This window comes from Hetaerina americana, unplaced genomic scaffold (genome assembly GCF_022747635.1).
Source record: "Hetaerina americana unplaced genomic scaffold, ioHetAmer1.1.p SCAF_90, whole genome shotgun sequence".
Lineage (NCBI taxonomy): Eukaryota > Metazoa > Arthropoda > Insecta > Odonata > Calopterygidae > Hetaerina > Hetaerina americana.
Window position 1 is genome coordinate 1,285,881 of NW_027287539.1, and position 16,214 is coordinate 1,302,094.

Below are 16,214 nucleotides of genomic sequence, written 5' to 3' on the forward strand. Positions count from 1 at the left end.
GACCAGTTTGGGTTTAGGAAGGGGAGAGGTATGCATGATGCCATTGGAGTAATGAGATTATTAATCAAGAGGAATATAGAATACAACCAGGAGGTATTTTCCTGTTTCGTTGATTTCAAAAAAGCATTTGATATAGTGAATTGGGGAAAACTAATGACTATATTGCAGAAAATAGAAATAGATTGGAGGGATAGGACGCTAATCCACAACCTGTACATGTCTCAGACTGCTCAGGTGCAAGTGGTGAACAGGGAGTCTAGATGGGCAGTGTTAGGAAAAGGTGTAAGGCAGGGTTGCCCATTAACACCGTTGCTGTTCAACCTATATGCAAAGGAAATTATTAAAGAGGCATGGAAAGAACTGGAAGTAGGAATGATAGTGGGCGGGGAATTCGTAAAATCACTTAGGTTTGCTGATGACCAAGCTTTAGTCTGTCAGTCAGCCAAGGGGTTGCAAGCATTGCTGAGTGAATCGGAAATTCAGTGCGACAGGTATGAGATGAGAATCAATATTAATAAAACAAAGGTTATGCGATTTTCTAGAGAGAAAAAGGCTAAGCTAAACATTAAAATAGGAGGGCAAAAACTAGAGCACGTAGAACAGTTTACGTATCTCGGAAGTGTTTTGGAGTAACACGGTCAAAGTAGTAGGGATGTAAGGAGAAGAATTGCACTAGGCAAAGAGGCTTTCACAAGGAAGGGGGAGTTGATGACAGGGATGTTGAGTAAGGATATTAAGAAAAGACTCGTAAAAACTTTGATATGAAGTGTAGCTATGTACGGTGCGGAAACGTGGTCATTGAAGGAGGAGGATAGACGTAGACTGGAGGTTTTTGAAATGTGGGTGTGGAGAAGAATGGAGAAGGTGAAATGGGCAGAGAAGAAAACAAATGAAGAAGTACTTGGTATGGTAGGTGAAGAGAGGGGTTTGTTGGGAGAAATCCCAAAAAAGTGGATGAATGGGGTTTTGACCGGCAGTGGGATGTTGAAGACAGTGATAGAGGGGAGAATGCTGGGCAAACGAGGATAGGGAAGGAACAGGATAGGGATGTTGGACGGGATGAAGGGAGGAAGAAAGTACTCAGAGATGAAGAGGGACCTGGTATAGAGTAGGATGATGGATTTTGTATTTTGTTAGGAGTCACAAAATGTTTTATTTAGTAGCTATGTCCATCCAAAAACCTACCTTAACCGGTAGATTACCTTTTAATAATAATAATAATAATTATATATATATATATATATGTAGGTCGCGGTAGTCCAGTGGGTAGAGCGTTGGACTGCTGACCGGAGTCCCGGGTTCGATTCCCGGGCAAGGCAATCTGGGCACCTGCAGCTCCACCCAAGCAATGTGATTTTTCAGGTACCAGATCTTCCCGGCAAACCATAACCAGCACAAGGAAATGAACTGGCCCCCCCTACCCTGATGTGTGAATTTCACACGCCGTCGGGCTTAGTACTGGGTGAATTCTACCATCACCTACTAAACCGACCTTCAGGTTGGTTACTGTGTTTATGGTTTATATATATATTACTGTGACACGAGCTAGAAAAATATTTTTTTAAAGCATAAACATGCGCTCAAGGGTCATTTTGGGTATGTTTAATCATAGTAATCAAGTGGGAGCTATGTTTGACAAATGAGGATAGAGCTAGAAGATATATAATAAGATCAAAGAAACGAACATACTTCTAAATATCGCGTCTCATTCGTGTCGGGATTTTATCGAGCAAATGTCATAAAGGAATGTAAAAAAGTTAAGCCTCTGTAATTACAGGCATCGCCGGTAATAATTGCGTACAACTAATTTAAGATTTTTGCCTTATCTTGTATATCCATTTTCTTGTTTCCCATCTGTCCATTTAAAAGTTTTAAATGAACTTGGGGATTTACAAACGCCGCCACTTTTTACCCAATGTCACGTGTTATCCTGGCCGGAAATGTTCCCTCCCTTCAAGATCCAACCCAAACCAGGCACGTTCTATTCTGTATGGAAACCAATTTCGCTTGCGGAAGATCGCCCCGGCTCTTGATCTTGTTTTCGAAAAGGAACGACGTTATTATTTTAGCGTAATTTTGACATGCTGGAGAATAATGCGAGTGGACAAAAATAAAATTTAGTGTAGGAGTTAATAGTTAAATCTAATTAATGCCGTTTGCCTAAATATGGTATGAAATTCTTGAATCAAGTAAACTAAATTCTGGGTATGTTCATGAAGGAGTAACAATGTATCCTTAACATTATTGTGTATGTTTTTCGATATAACTTCCAGTAAGGCAACGGTTTACCAGCACCATAACGGTGATATTTATTATTGGTGTGAGGCGAAGTCCTAAAGAAGATATGGCTAGACCGACATATCAAAGGTTCGATCGCGTTGACCGGCCAATAGATCCACAGGAGAAGTATGAATTCAAAGGTATATTTTTATACAAAATGAAGGCATTAGCTCCTTCTTTGTGGTTTAACTTTGAAAACTTGTACTCTACTGGAGAATCTAAGTAATAGAAGTTTTAATTGTTCTTTACAGACATGTGCCCGCACGTAAGTAAAGGTGTGGACATTGCGGGACTTATGAAAACATGGATGAAGAAAGATTACGTTGGTTGTCATGTTTGCAAGAATAATATATGTCCAAGGGAAAATGCAGGGGTAACTTCTCATTAATATTTAAGTATTTTTTAAGCTTGTCTAATATTTCGCCTATTATTAGCATTTCATTTCTAAGTTAGGTTATGTGAAGGATAGCTTAAATGTTTTGGATGTTGTAGAAAATCTTATTTTGCAAGAATATGCTGTGCGTCTTGACAGGAAGGGGATGTTCATTTGAAGTACCAGTTCATATTATAGCTTGCAAAAATTGCCTATAGTGTCCCTTCTCTTTGCAGTTTTCTCATTCGGAGCTTTATCTGTATAGCTTTAGCATCTATCCCCATTTGATTTAATGTACATTTATTAATTCTATTTTGGGAAATCTATTGGTTAGTTTTTACTTCAATTCCCCAGCTGAAATGCCGAAACGGATGCCCATGCGAGTTCTGGAGTAAACTGGACTATTTTCCTTATTGTTGATATCATAGATGGCCATTTTGCTGTTGAAGTTCTGGGTTATCACCTTTCTGTGGCATTTGAGCATGCATGCTATTTGGTATTTGGGAACCACCTGTAGGAGTGTGATAAACAGTTTTAACATTTGAATCTTGGCTTTGAACCCTATCCGTGTCACACCATTCTTTACCAAATTTCTTGGTAGTTCTCCAGTGTTAATTTTCTGCATCTGACGTCTGCCTGTATATTTGGAATATATACAGAAATAGTGACTGATTCAAAACCTATGAAGTCGTTTCTTTTTTGAAACGTACATCATGCACTGGCAGATGAGTTCAAACAGTGTGGAGAACATTTTATTTTGGTCTTTTATTAATATTATACTTTCTAAGTTTTAAATTGTTGCTACGATTAGGAAGTTATTCATAATTTTTCTGATACTTCAATATAATTTATTTGACAATTGATGAGTTGGATATGTGATGCATGCCCTGAGGAAGCAAATAAAGAATTACGTATTAATGTAAATTTGTATACAAGTATTCCTTATCGCTTTAAAATCACAAGATGACTTAAAATTTCAAAATGAAAATAATCAAAATTAGGTTCGGATCATCTAAGAAGTTTTGAGTTCTAGGATGGCAAAACTCCATCACATTGAGGAAATGCCAATTCAATGTTTTATGCTGAAAATTTCCCTTGTGGATGAAAAAGGAACAACAATGGGGAAGCATGGATAGTGCAATAATGTTTAAATTAAAACATTAAATACTTCTGACCACTTTAGATTGTGTGATCAAAAGTAAAAACTTTTAAGAAAGCAAAAATATTTCAAACTTAGTTCTTTAAAAAGTATATCAAAATTCCACAGCACTTTTAATTACCTTAAACGATACACAATTTTGAAATGCTAACCAGAGAGAATATCATGCAAATATATCCGCGAAAAGGTCAATCCTCACACAGTTAATTGAATAGTTTGCTCTCTTTCTTTCCTCCCTTAATTCTGTCCACTTCCTGCCCCTTCCTCGTTTGCTGAGCATTCTCCCCCTGTCACATTCCTTAACAACCCATTGCCAATCGAAATGCTCTGCATCCATCTTTCTTTCCTCCCTTGGATTCCTCCCAACAATCGCATCTCCCCCCCCCCCAACCATGCCTTGTACTTTTTTGCTTGTTTTCCTTTCTGCCCATTTGGCATTTTCCATCCTTCTCCACACCCTTGCACTTCATACTGAAGTGTTTACTATTCTTTATTTGATATCCCTACTCAACTTCCCTGTAGTCAACTATCTCTTTGCGAAAGCATCTTTGCCTAACGCTTGGTATATCCCTAGTTCGTTGACCATATTGGTCCAAAACACTTAAGAAATAGGTGAGGTTCTATCTGCTCTAGTGTTTTGCCCATATATTTTATCATTAACTTGGCATCCTTCGACAATGCTTGTAACCCCTTGGCTGACTGGCTAACTAAAGCTTGTTAACCTCCAAACCCGATATAATGAGTTGTCCCCTGACTTTTGTTCCTACCGCCAGCTCTTGCCATGCCTCTTTAACCATTTCCTCCGTGTATACATTGGACGGCACAGGTGACAATACCCGTCTCCCTAACACTGCTCATCCCGACTCTTCTTCCGCCACTTGTGCCTGACAGGTCCAAGACATGTATCTGTGGCCAAGGAGTGGCATCTGCTTCCACGCTACTATCTTTTATAATAGGTTCATTAATTATGCCCAGTTTACGCTAGTAAATGTCTTGTCAGAATCTAAAAAACAAACTTAAGGCATCTGATACAAAATTGTTTGTATTCTACATGCCTTTGTATTAGTGGCCTTGTTACACATGTTTACTTCTCCCCTCCTTGAATCTAAAATTGGTCATACGTTATCAGTAATTGGGTCAAAAGGAGTGAGTAGACTGGTGGGAGGGATGACTTAACTGGGACCTGTTCAAGTTGTCGAAGGCTCCACCACCAGGAAAAGACCATATTACATCATCTTTTTGTTAAAAATGAAAAATATAAAGCATTTGCACTTTGAATCAAGACAAGTGAAATCAGCGGGTTAAGGGTTTTTTGTTCAGGATGAGAGAGCTTGTGAGTGCAGTTTTCCCATATTCAGACTTCCAATATTTTGTCGAGAATTTAATCTCTTGGTAGTGATTGAAACTGTTTCCTTTTTTTTTTTGACATATATCATAAATACCAAAACTGGTGTTCTCCTTCACAGTTCAGACTTTCTGAAGGGATCGAGAGCTGCTGCTAGCTGTTGAAGTGTATTAAATTATTGATGGCTGTATGTAGTATATTCATCAAATTTGATTGGAATAGTTGTATCATATTTGAAAAAGTGATAGAATGATGTATACATTCTTTATGTACTTTGCAATTGTAAATATCTACATACATATCTAATGCATTTGTCAAAGTTATCTATTTGGCAAAATACAGAAAGATAAAGGTGGATGCATGGTGTCTAGGGTTGGATGCATAATCCTAATCCTTCTTCCAACGGACAATACGGGATAGCAACTTGAGGGTTGTGGATAGCAAAAATGCCAGTGTCTAGGGCGTATTTAGTTTTACCCCAATACACTTTCACCAACCTTGTGTGTTTTCCTGTCAAAAGCCCTAAACTGCATGGAACTGTAATTTAAGTATGTAGCGCTTGTTATGGTGTTGCTTGACCTGCAATGTTTGTTTTCAAGCTTCTCCTGCCATTCCTGGTCTCTCCCCCTGTGGTGTGTCACATTCCCAACCTCTGTCCTTCGGGGCGGAGAACATTGATTGTTGCATGTCCACATGGTAGTGGAATTTCGACTTCTTACTTTTCAATTCTAGTTTGCACATTATTGGATAAATATTTACTACATCCTAAGGTGCATGTGTATGTTAGTTGATAGTACATATTTGCCTGTGTGTAAGTTAAAATGGTTTCGGCATGAATGCCACTACGGGTGTAGATTTGCATGAATATGTTCATTTTGCATGTGGTTTTGTTTTCTTTAATGGGTGGTGACATAACACCGCCTGCCGCACATCCTTGCGGTAGCTTGCGGGATATTATTTAGATGCATAAGTGGATATTTTTCACATCTCTTTTTCATAAATGTATTCTGAATTTGTATCCCAGTCATATTTTTATAACAATATTATTTTTGCAGCAGTATGAAAAGGATCTGTGGATCTGTCTGAATTGTAGCCATGTGGGGTGTGGGATTAATCGATCCAGCCATGGATATGAGCATTTCAGCAAATCGCATTCGGACTGCCACTCAATGATTGCTGTTGTTGACACCTGGGCTCTAAGGTAAATAATTTACTATACTTAGTGATAATGGGGAATTGTAATATGAGCTATGGAAATTTTTGTTGGACCCTAATTCGTGCTGTATGTGGCCAGGGTGTGTTCACATTATCCAAAATCTTGATTTTCCTGGGTTGTGTCACCTGATGGAACATTTCCCCCTCTAAGCCTGTGCACCATTGATTGCCAACGACTTCTAGTGACTTAATATGTTGCACTAGAACCCCAAAGCATAATGAGATCCCGTGTAAATTTGAAATAATTTTATTTTAATAGCATATACCTTTTGTACCCTCCTAAGTTTTCTCCAAGGTTAGATCTGTAGTAATTCTTATGGTAATTAAAATAACAATGGAAGTGAATATTTGATAGAATTCTTGTGTGTCAAATCTGTTTAAATTATTCAGGTTAGTTCAGAATTAGATCAGGTTATTATTTACAAGAAAGAGAGCTTATATCGAGCAAAAAAAATCATTTGGTATTTTGTGGTATTTAGATGCAAATTGCTGTTGCAAATGTTCTCCTTCCTACTAAAATTTTACCAAATGTTGTGAAGATATTCTTACCTCTACAATTTGTTGGTGTTGCTAAAATATTTAACATTGAAAATGGGAAATATTTATCATCAACTTATTATGGGAATTCCACGCTCCTCATTGCTCGTTATGCGAAAAGTCAATCGTAATGAGAGTTATTTATTTTATTTATTTTGGTTTAGTCTAAAAACAGCGCTTCGGCCTTCACATTGGCCTTAGGGTAATGATATAACATTTAGACAATGACATACAGCCTAGCCCTGGGTGGAGGAAAAACCACCTAGGCGGGAATCGAACCGGCGACCTTTGGGTAGGCAGGTGAGGACATTAACCCCACTGCCACTAGGGTCAGCAATTGTTATATTTGCAACCAGTATTTAGGTTTGTAATCTGAATTAATAACTTGCTCTGTGGGTTACTCTAAGTGAGGTAGTCATTAAGTGAGGTACTGGTTAAGTGAGGTTACACTGCATTGGGGTATCTCGAGGCCCATAAGACACCAACTCATATGACTGACCAGCGCATAAGGCGTACCCTGATTTTAAGGTTACAATATACAAAAATACAGACCAGACAGAGAAGAGAAAATATTTTGATGTTAACGCCTTAAATGAAGAAAAATGAATTGTATAAATAAAAAATTAGCAGTTACTCAAAATGTATTCATCGTAGAATCCTGGGAATTTGTCAATTTGCCCAAAATGCCTTTCAGCTCCTTTGCTTCCGTGTTCTGATGGGTGATTCATTAATTCAAGTTTAAATGCAGTATTGTATGACGATCTTCTCTCTTTGGTTCCCTTGAAGTAATTTTAATTTTTATGCAACGCTTATTTTCTGTTATTATTCTGATACTATCCGAATTTTCATTAACAGCAACAATTTTCTATCCTTATATGAAACTCTCACACTAATTGAGGTTAAATGCTTGTGGATTCCGAGTTAATCGGGAGAGATAGTGTGTGTGAATGTATAAGCAGAGAGCATAGATGTGTTCCTTTGTTTGTTTAAAAGTGTTTCTCTGTGTAGGCTTGATAATGGAATAGTTTTTGTGTCTAATTTCTAGGTGCCTTCTCTGTCGTTTGAATATCAACTTGAAAGCCAACAGCAACGTTTGCGAAGCAATCTCTTTCCTTGGGAAATATTGTAAGTAGCATCTCTTTGTTTGATATCAGGAGAACATAGTGTAATATTTGAAGTTTAGTAATTATAGAATGATCATGCTAAATGAAATTCCCAAAAATTCTAACGGAGATCAGGCCTTATATCTTTAAACACAAATAGTCTAACTGATATCTCTGCGAATTCTTGGGCATTTTCCACATATGTACACCTGTTGTGGTGTTTAAACCTAGTGTTCCTCATGGTAAAAGCCTGTCTTCGGCAGAGCTGTATTGCTTTCTTTCCAAAGCCATTCCATTTACTTAACCCTTGCCATAATCCCATCTCTCTCTACAATCGCTTTCTCTCCTCCCTTTTTATATCTTTGAAATTCTTTTGTCAATCTTTTACTTTTACTTATAATATTTTATTAATCATCTGTTCTTTGTTTACTATGCTTCTTCCTACCTGTTTGTTTAGTACAGTTGTCACCCCTCGCTGTCTCTTTTCCCGTCCACTGCGTGTTACTTTTATAACTGTCATTCTGGTATGCCCAGCTATTTTTCCATTTCACCTCTCACCGGCCTAAAATGTTTGTATTTCTTCTCTTTCTCTCTCTTGCTTTAGATTTTCCAGTTTTCTTACCCCGAACATCATCCTAGTATTCCAAGTCCGTATTATAACTAGTTTGTTCTTATTAATTGTGGCTCTGTCATTGCTATGGCCAACGGGGCCTAGCCCCATAGTTTCCAGGATTCCTCTTCTCTATATTGCCCATAATGGCATTCTTCGGCTGAATGGTTGAGGGGGTTTACTCTGGCCTTCCTCAATAGTTTTTTTAAACATGAGACCATCACTCAAAGGCCGCGCCACTGGGGTCAGACGCCTTCGTTGCCAATCTACTGAGGGACAGGCACCATGCGGACTGCCCTTTGTCTGTGTTCCCTCTCCTATTTTTCCCAACACTCCCTCAATCTCCCTAATCCGCGCTCACTTCCCCCACCTGGCTTTAATTTTCTTGCAGCAAGTTTCATGAATGCAACAGTTGCAGAGTGTAAAATCATTTGCATTGTCTGGGATTTGAACCTGGATCCCTTGATGGGTGGCCCAGTGCTTTGGCCAGTCAAGCTATTAAGACATCCTCTTATACTCTGGCATCTCCCGCAGTTTCTCGTTTAAAGCTTCATGAAGTTTTGCAATGCCTATATGCCAAGGCGTAGCACTTCATCCCAATTTACTGACATGTTAGTCGAAAGATGACATCACTATTTTGAAACTTGTAATTGCATTTAAGATTCTAATTTCCTTATCTTTCTTAGATAAAAACCATAAACACAGTTATCAATCCGAAGGTCGGTTTGGTAGGTGATGGTAGAGTTCACTGACTACTAAGCCCAATGGCATGCCAGGTTAACACATCAGGGTAGGGAGGCCACGTCCTTTCCATTTGCCGCCTATGTTTTACTGGGATGATCTGGTGCCTGAAAAATCACACAGCTCTGGTGAAGCTGAGAGTGCCGAGAGAGGCTTGCCTGGAAATCAAACCTGGGCCCTCTGGTCAGTAGTACAATGCTCTACCTCCTTGTGGGAAGGAAATAACATTTGAAAACAATACCTGCAAACATTAATTCATTGAGCACGCATCAATTTATGCACAATGGTTTGTAAACAAATGAAGGTGAAATTCAGCTGGTATACACAGTCAGGGGGCTAGGATTTAAACATGGACCTGGCATTGAAAAATAATGAGTAAGAAAATTGATGCCAACCAAGCTCGCTCACTGAAATGAATGCTAAAATCATATTTTACTTTCAAGCAAATTCCACAGAATTCCTTATCAGGTTGACAGAACTTCCATTTTACAGTTAGAATTGGAGCCAATAGTAATTTCAGTGCCTGCTATTTAAGTGTCTTAAGCTGTGGCCAAAGAGTGCTACTGTCTCTCTTAATATGGCTAACCAACCATCCACAGTAACCAGCCCAAACTTTGGTTTGACAGGTGAGGGGTAGAGTTCACCTTTTAGGAAGCCCAAGAGCATGTGACACTTTCAGGGTAATAAGGAGAACAGTTCCTTTCCCTGATCCATCAGCAGTTTCTCTGAAGGATCTGGTGACCAAAATGTGACACAGCTTGGGTTAAGGAATCATGACAGCAAGTGTTTCCTTCCTGAATATAGCATAAAAAATGAATTACAAACTTGCTAGGTCAGTAAACCTAGTATTCTCAATTTAAAGATAAAATGATATAATTTTACTGGCAAAATGCAGATTTGTAGGAACCGCATATATGTATGGGTGTTTTTAAATCCAGATGTTTCAGTTCAAGGTTTTCTTGTTGTTGAATTTGCAGATGCAAAGCTGAGAATGAAGAGCCCCAAAGAGAAAAAAATATTTCCAGTACTGGTAAGTGTGTGACTCACATGATCCAATTTCCAATACCATTGAAAAATATATTTATTTTCTCAAATACTTTAATTTATTAAAATCATAAATTTTGAAGTATTTGATGATATTGGAGAAAGTGCTCATAAATTAACTTGACAAGTCAATGAGTTGAATGACCACCTATCTTCCCAGATTACAATGAGTACAACGTCTCCATAATGTTGTCTGCTCCCTTTCAAATTTGCATATCAGCAAGATTCAGAAATAAGAAGAACAAATCTTTTATGGATGGAAGCTATATGTTTCCCTATCACTAGTGAAATCAATCAATTTTATAATTAATATACTTAAGCCATTGTGACTTCATTCATAATTATGAATCTTATTTAATTAAATTTTCCACGGTTTCTGTAGGCTGTAAAATTCGTTGGGTCTTTCCATAAAAATCACGTAAAATTGTTGAAAATATTTCCAGTCATCTGATTAATTTGTATAAGCTGGGCATATAAGTTCTAAAAGAATGTGTTACAACCTAAAGTGTCTTTAGTCTGGCTCATCATTTTGCAATGATCATTTAAAAGTAGGGTTTTGTGAATTTTATCAATTAGACATCAAAATATGTAGGTATTTAGCAAAAATATAGCTTCTGTAATCACAACGGAGTACTTGATGGAGATTGAGTGAGTAGCAATTGTAAATTGTGCCATATCTTAAGAGTGAAGAATGGTAGTTAGATGACAGGCCCTCATGATTATCTGATGAAAAGGAAGGATACAAGTGAGATCAAGATTTCCTAGTCCAATTTCAGGCAGTTAATACAAAATGCCAGGAAAATAAACACTGCAAATTAGGCCAAAAGCTGGGTATAATATACACGGGAGTGGTGGATAGATTGGACCTACTAACATCCTCTCACATTAAGTCGAGTAACATGCTACAAAGACTCTCAAAAAAGACTCCACATTTCCACTATATATATAGTTGCCGACCCCGGTGGCGGCGGGGTAACGTCCTCGTCTGCCATTCCAAGGGTCGCGGGTTCGATTCCCGCCTGGGTGGGTTTTCCTCCACCTAGGGCTTGGGTGTTTGTAAATGTGACCATTGTTATCGTTGTTAGTTCGATGTAAAGGCCAAAATGTGCTGTTTTCGGACTAATACTGAATAAATAAATAAATAAAATAAATATTTTGCTGATGAAACAGCTACCACCTGCAGAAGACATATTCCAATGGGATAAAATTTTGTTCTAAATCCTTTAGATAAAAAGCTATCAGCCGACTTATTAACATTTGGCAAATTTTTTGCTGGCAAAGCATGAGCAAATTTTTCTGCTGGCACAATTTGTACAAATCCACTACCTCCCCATTATCCCAAATTCAATCCTCCTACTGCCACAGGTGACAAAAATAATTTGTAGAATTTGCATAAAAAAGTGAAATGCCCTTCAACAATTTATCATTGTGGCCCCGATTGCTGTGATAATTCTCTTTGCATTCAAAATTAATTCAATTTTATTATGGTAAGACAGACAAGAGATTTTAAACAAAAAAAAGTTATTGTACATTTAAGGCAGAAAAACACTTAGATCAAATTTTCCCCCATAATTACCCTGCTAATTATTACTGACTGGAATTGCATTGATATTAATTTCTTACTTTTATTTTGCCAAACCAATTTTTGTCTGGTTTTTCAAAGGGGAATAAAATTCATTCTTAAAATAAACATTTTTATCAACTACTGCACGTGCTCCCATAGTGTATATAAGAATGAATAATCGAAACCCAACAGAGAATGTTTCCATAGAGGAGACTATAAGGTGTGTCTTATACTAGAAGAGGGTAAATACAATCATATGAAGCCAGATGGCTGTCAAAAAGAGGCTATAAATGGCCAGGTATACATCCCATGGGGGAGTAGGATAGGCCCTGGGGAAGAAGGCAAAAGAGCACTCTGCAGGTCAAACCTTTTCCTTCCCGTGACTAGGATTTCCAGGGAGTGGTATTTAGTGACCTGCACAAAACCCTATCCCATGGAGTGTGGTCTTTCAATAATAATTGATAACAGCTTTCATCCCTTAGAGACTACCACCAATGTTCTGATAACACATACAGGGTATAGCGCTTATCTCCGGGCAACTTTCAATTTGAATTCTCTGCCTTACTTTAGTTACACTGAAAGTTGCAGTTGGCATTCTTGGAAGCTATAAGCATCTAGCAAACAGTCATGACCTCAAAATGCCCTAGATGTTACATATTAGTGTGGAGTACAATCGAAGAGCTGATATTACCAAAAGTGTTCGCGCTGGGCGTTTGCCCAATGAAATAGTTTGATTCTTCGGGTACCCCAGATCAACTGTTTATGATATTGTGGTTAAGTATAATGCTTCGGAAAAGTCTGGGGAAGGTTTCGCTAACCAGGTGAGGAAACCTCCTTTGAGGAAATGCTCAGGCACTGATTTCAGAGGAATATTGCAAATTTTGAAGAATGTCGTGAAACCGTGGTTGGTAACTGTGGCCTCGGGGAGACAATATGTCTTTCAACAGGACGGTGCACCAGCTCATATAAGTCCTTTAGTCCAAAACTGGCTCTCAGATGACATCGACACGTTCTGGTCAAAGGAATTCAGGCCCCTGAATAGCCCGGACTTGAACTCCCTCGACAACTATGTTTGTAGTATAGTCGAAACAGTTACCAATAAGACGAGGCACCCTAATGTTGCATGTCTACACATCACTATTGTAGCAGCATTCGCGAATATGGACAGCGCTGTTTTAAAGAGTGCGTGCCATCAATTAGGGACAAGATTGCAGGCGGTCATTGCAGTTGAAGGAGGTTGCATTGATAAATGTTACTCTTGACAGATAGCACTATTTGTATGCAAAAGGATTTTCATTTTTATTTGTACTTTTTTAATAAATTTGCTTTTAAACAAAATTTTCATTTGTCTGGATTCAGCTGCCGTACCCTGTGCATATATGCTGACACAGACAGAATTAAGTTATTTAAAAATTAAACTTAACTAACTAGGAGGTCAGGGACTAGTGAGAATAAAATGTTTAAGTGGTAAGGAGTGAAAAATAAGAAGTGCGGAATAGAAACAATAAATTGGAAGTTACTAGATTTTATTGGAGGGAAGAATGAATAGGTGCAAAATGACCTTTGACATCAATCCTCCCTAAAAGTATAATACCAATAGATATGTGGCAATAGTTTACTTCTTGGGAGGCAGAAAAATATTTTAAATGTTAGAGAATGCAGATGCAGAAACTATGAAATAATATAATGACCCAAATTAAAAATTACTCTTATTTAGAGCCAATTTTATCAAGGGCATCAGCTATTTGAGTTGTCAACATAGTGAAGGACTTATTGAGCAACCCAAGCACAGGGTGGATTGATGGGAGTGTTTTGTCATTATTATTATATTGGATTCCTTAAAGGCAGAGCTATAAACACAACAAGATTAAGGCTTCTTACAAAAATACTTTCTGTAATTTGACATAACCAGCTATCCGTTGGCAACTTCTGTGATTATTTGAAAGATTTTGATTCCATCAAGCATGATATCCTTTTCCAAAAACTCCTTTGTTATAGTAACAGAGGACCAACCCATACATCTGCTTGTATATCTGCTGTCTTTGTTAAACAATGTATTCATTTGTGTCAACAAAACTATACTGTTTATATATATGCTACTGGGAGAGTTACCGATAGTCATGTAAATCTCTGTAGAAGAAAGCAGTAAGAAAGGCATACAGATTAAAGAATGAAAGTAAAGAAATGCCATACCATTACAGCACCTTGGTCCGGAACCTAAATAAGGAAAAGGAAAAATTTCTTATCAATGCAATTTCGAAGGATAATGCAACAAAATACTATCGATACGTGAGAACGAGGAAAGACAACAGGGAAGTGTGAACATATTAATAACTAACAATAATGGCATTATGACTGACACTGTAGAAATAGCAAATATATTCAACTCCTGCTTTACAGATGTTTTCCGGGCAAGAGAAAACAAAAAGGAAAATAAGGCTTGCCTAAATAGCTCAGAAACGACAGAGAACTTCATCACGGTAACAGCACAAAACAGCTCACTTCCCTTGACAAATGATATTATTGTGGAGGACTCGTATTTTGTGAAAAAATTAAGGATGATGAGGAAAAATAAGTCAGTGGGACCAGAAAATATATCAATTGACATTCTTAAACTGGGTGATACTGCAATAGCTTTTTGCCTGAGTCATCTATTCAAAGTAACTTTAAATAATGATGCCTTGCCTAATGATTGGAAAAAAGCAAACATTACAACAATTTAGAAGAAAGAGGATGGAACAATAGCCAAGAATTATGGACTGGTAAGCATAACATGATTTGTTTGCAAAATAATGGAAAAAAGAATCTCTGGCTACATTCGGGAATGGTGGACAAGAGATGGATGATTAATCAAACATCAACATGGGTATGGAATAGGATACTCGTGTGAAATGCAGCTTTTGGGATTTAGCCAATATATTGGCGACGCAACAGATGAAAGGAAGGGTTTTTAATGCAGTAATCATTGATTTTTTGGCAGCTTTCATTGCTTTCAGCTTGCCTCATGATGGATTATGTTAAAGTTGGATTCGTTACCATTGAATTTGAGGGTAAAGCAATGGATACAAAATTTTCTTACGGGCAGAATACAAAAATTCAAAATAAGGGCTATATTTTAAGTAGAGGTGAACATTATGGTAGGATATTGAAATGTAATGAAATAATTGACTTTGAATTCCACACACTTTCACAAAAGTGTGTGGAATTACAAAGTCAATTATTTCATTACATTTCAATATGTTATGCAAATTCCACAAAGTTACGCCTGAGACAACAAATTTTATTATGGTAGGAGTTCCACAAGGCAGGTTCTAGGGCCATAACTGTTCCTAATTTACATAAACGATCTACCAAATAATTTACATTCCCGAGTAAGACTCTTTACTGATGATTGCATTATATACAGACAGGTTGTGCATGTAAATGGCCGCATAATACTACATCATATGCCTACAACCTATACTTAGTATACCTGTATTTACACCCTCTTTTGGAGAAAGAAGTATTCCGTGTAGCAATCATTGCATATATTTAGGTGTTTACTTAACTAGGGATCTTGGGTGAGGAGTCCAAGTTGATAATTTGACATGGAAGGCATTCAAAGTACTTCATTGGGTAATGAGAAATTTAAAAGGAAGTAGCGTAGCCACAAAAGAAAAGGCATATAAGGTACTGGTTAGCCCTATTCTAGAATACTCGTCCATAGTATGGGGGGATCCATATGAGGTGGGACACATTAAAAAGATAGAAAAAGTTTAAAGAAAGGCAGCATGATATGTACTCGGAAGGTTCAAAAGAACAGATAGTGTCATAGAAATATTGGATGTACTGAAATGGGAGAGTTTGAAAAATAGAAGAAAAAGGAGAAGTTTAGGGGTGATGTATAGAATTGTTAAAAATGACGAAGCATGGGAAGATTTATGGAAAGAGATAAAAAAAACCAAACTCGAAGGGAAAAAACGACCACAGTTTTAAAATGAAAATAAGAATGCAAAAAACAAATAAGAGAAAATGCTCTTTTTTAACGAGAACCATTGTTGAATGGGATCAGCTGCGTGGAGGTTTGTTTGAGCCCTTTCCTTCCAATTTTAGGAGTTTTAAGAATAAGTGTAAAGCAGCCACTGGGTGATGAACTTCATTGATCAGTGATGCTATAGTACTTATTAAAATATTGTTTGTATGTGATGTGGACGGCGTGAGAAGTTGTATTGCAAAAGTGAATGATGTGTTAACAGTGCGTGAT

At 37.5% G+C, this 16,214-nt stretch overlaps 1 protein-coding gene across 2 annotated transcripts in view; it reads left to right on the forward strand.

Moving 5' to 3' along the window:
• Positions 1-2,034: 2,034 nt before the first annotated feature.
• The window catches only part of Usp16-45 (ubiquitin specific protease 16/45), a 43,807-nt gene continuing 29,627 nt past the window's right edge, over positions 2,035-16,214 (forward strand). The window contains exons 1-6 of one of the 2 annotated variants that reach the window (XM_071598231.1): positions 2,035-2,169; positions 2,274-2,420; positions 2,532-2,653; positions 6,213-6,358; positions 7,955-8,034; positions 10,341-10,393. In XM_071598231.1, coding sequence (XP_071454332.1) covers positions 2,345-2,420; positions 2,532-2,653; positions 6,213-6,358; positions 7,955-8,034; positions 10,341-10,393 — 477 coding nt within the window. In that variant the 5' untranslated portion in view covers positions 2,035-2,169; positions 2,274-2,344. The remainder of the gene's footprint in view (positions 2,170-2,273; positions 2,421-2,531; positions 2,654-6,212; positions 6,359-7,954; positions 8,035-10,340; positions 10,394-16,214) is intronic. The other variant, XM_071598232.1, reaches the window with a different exon arrangement.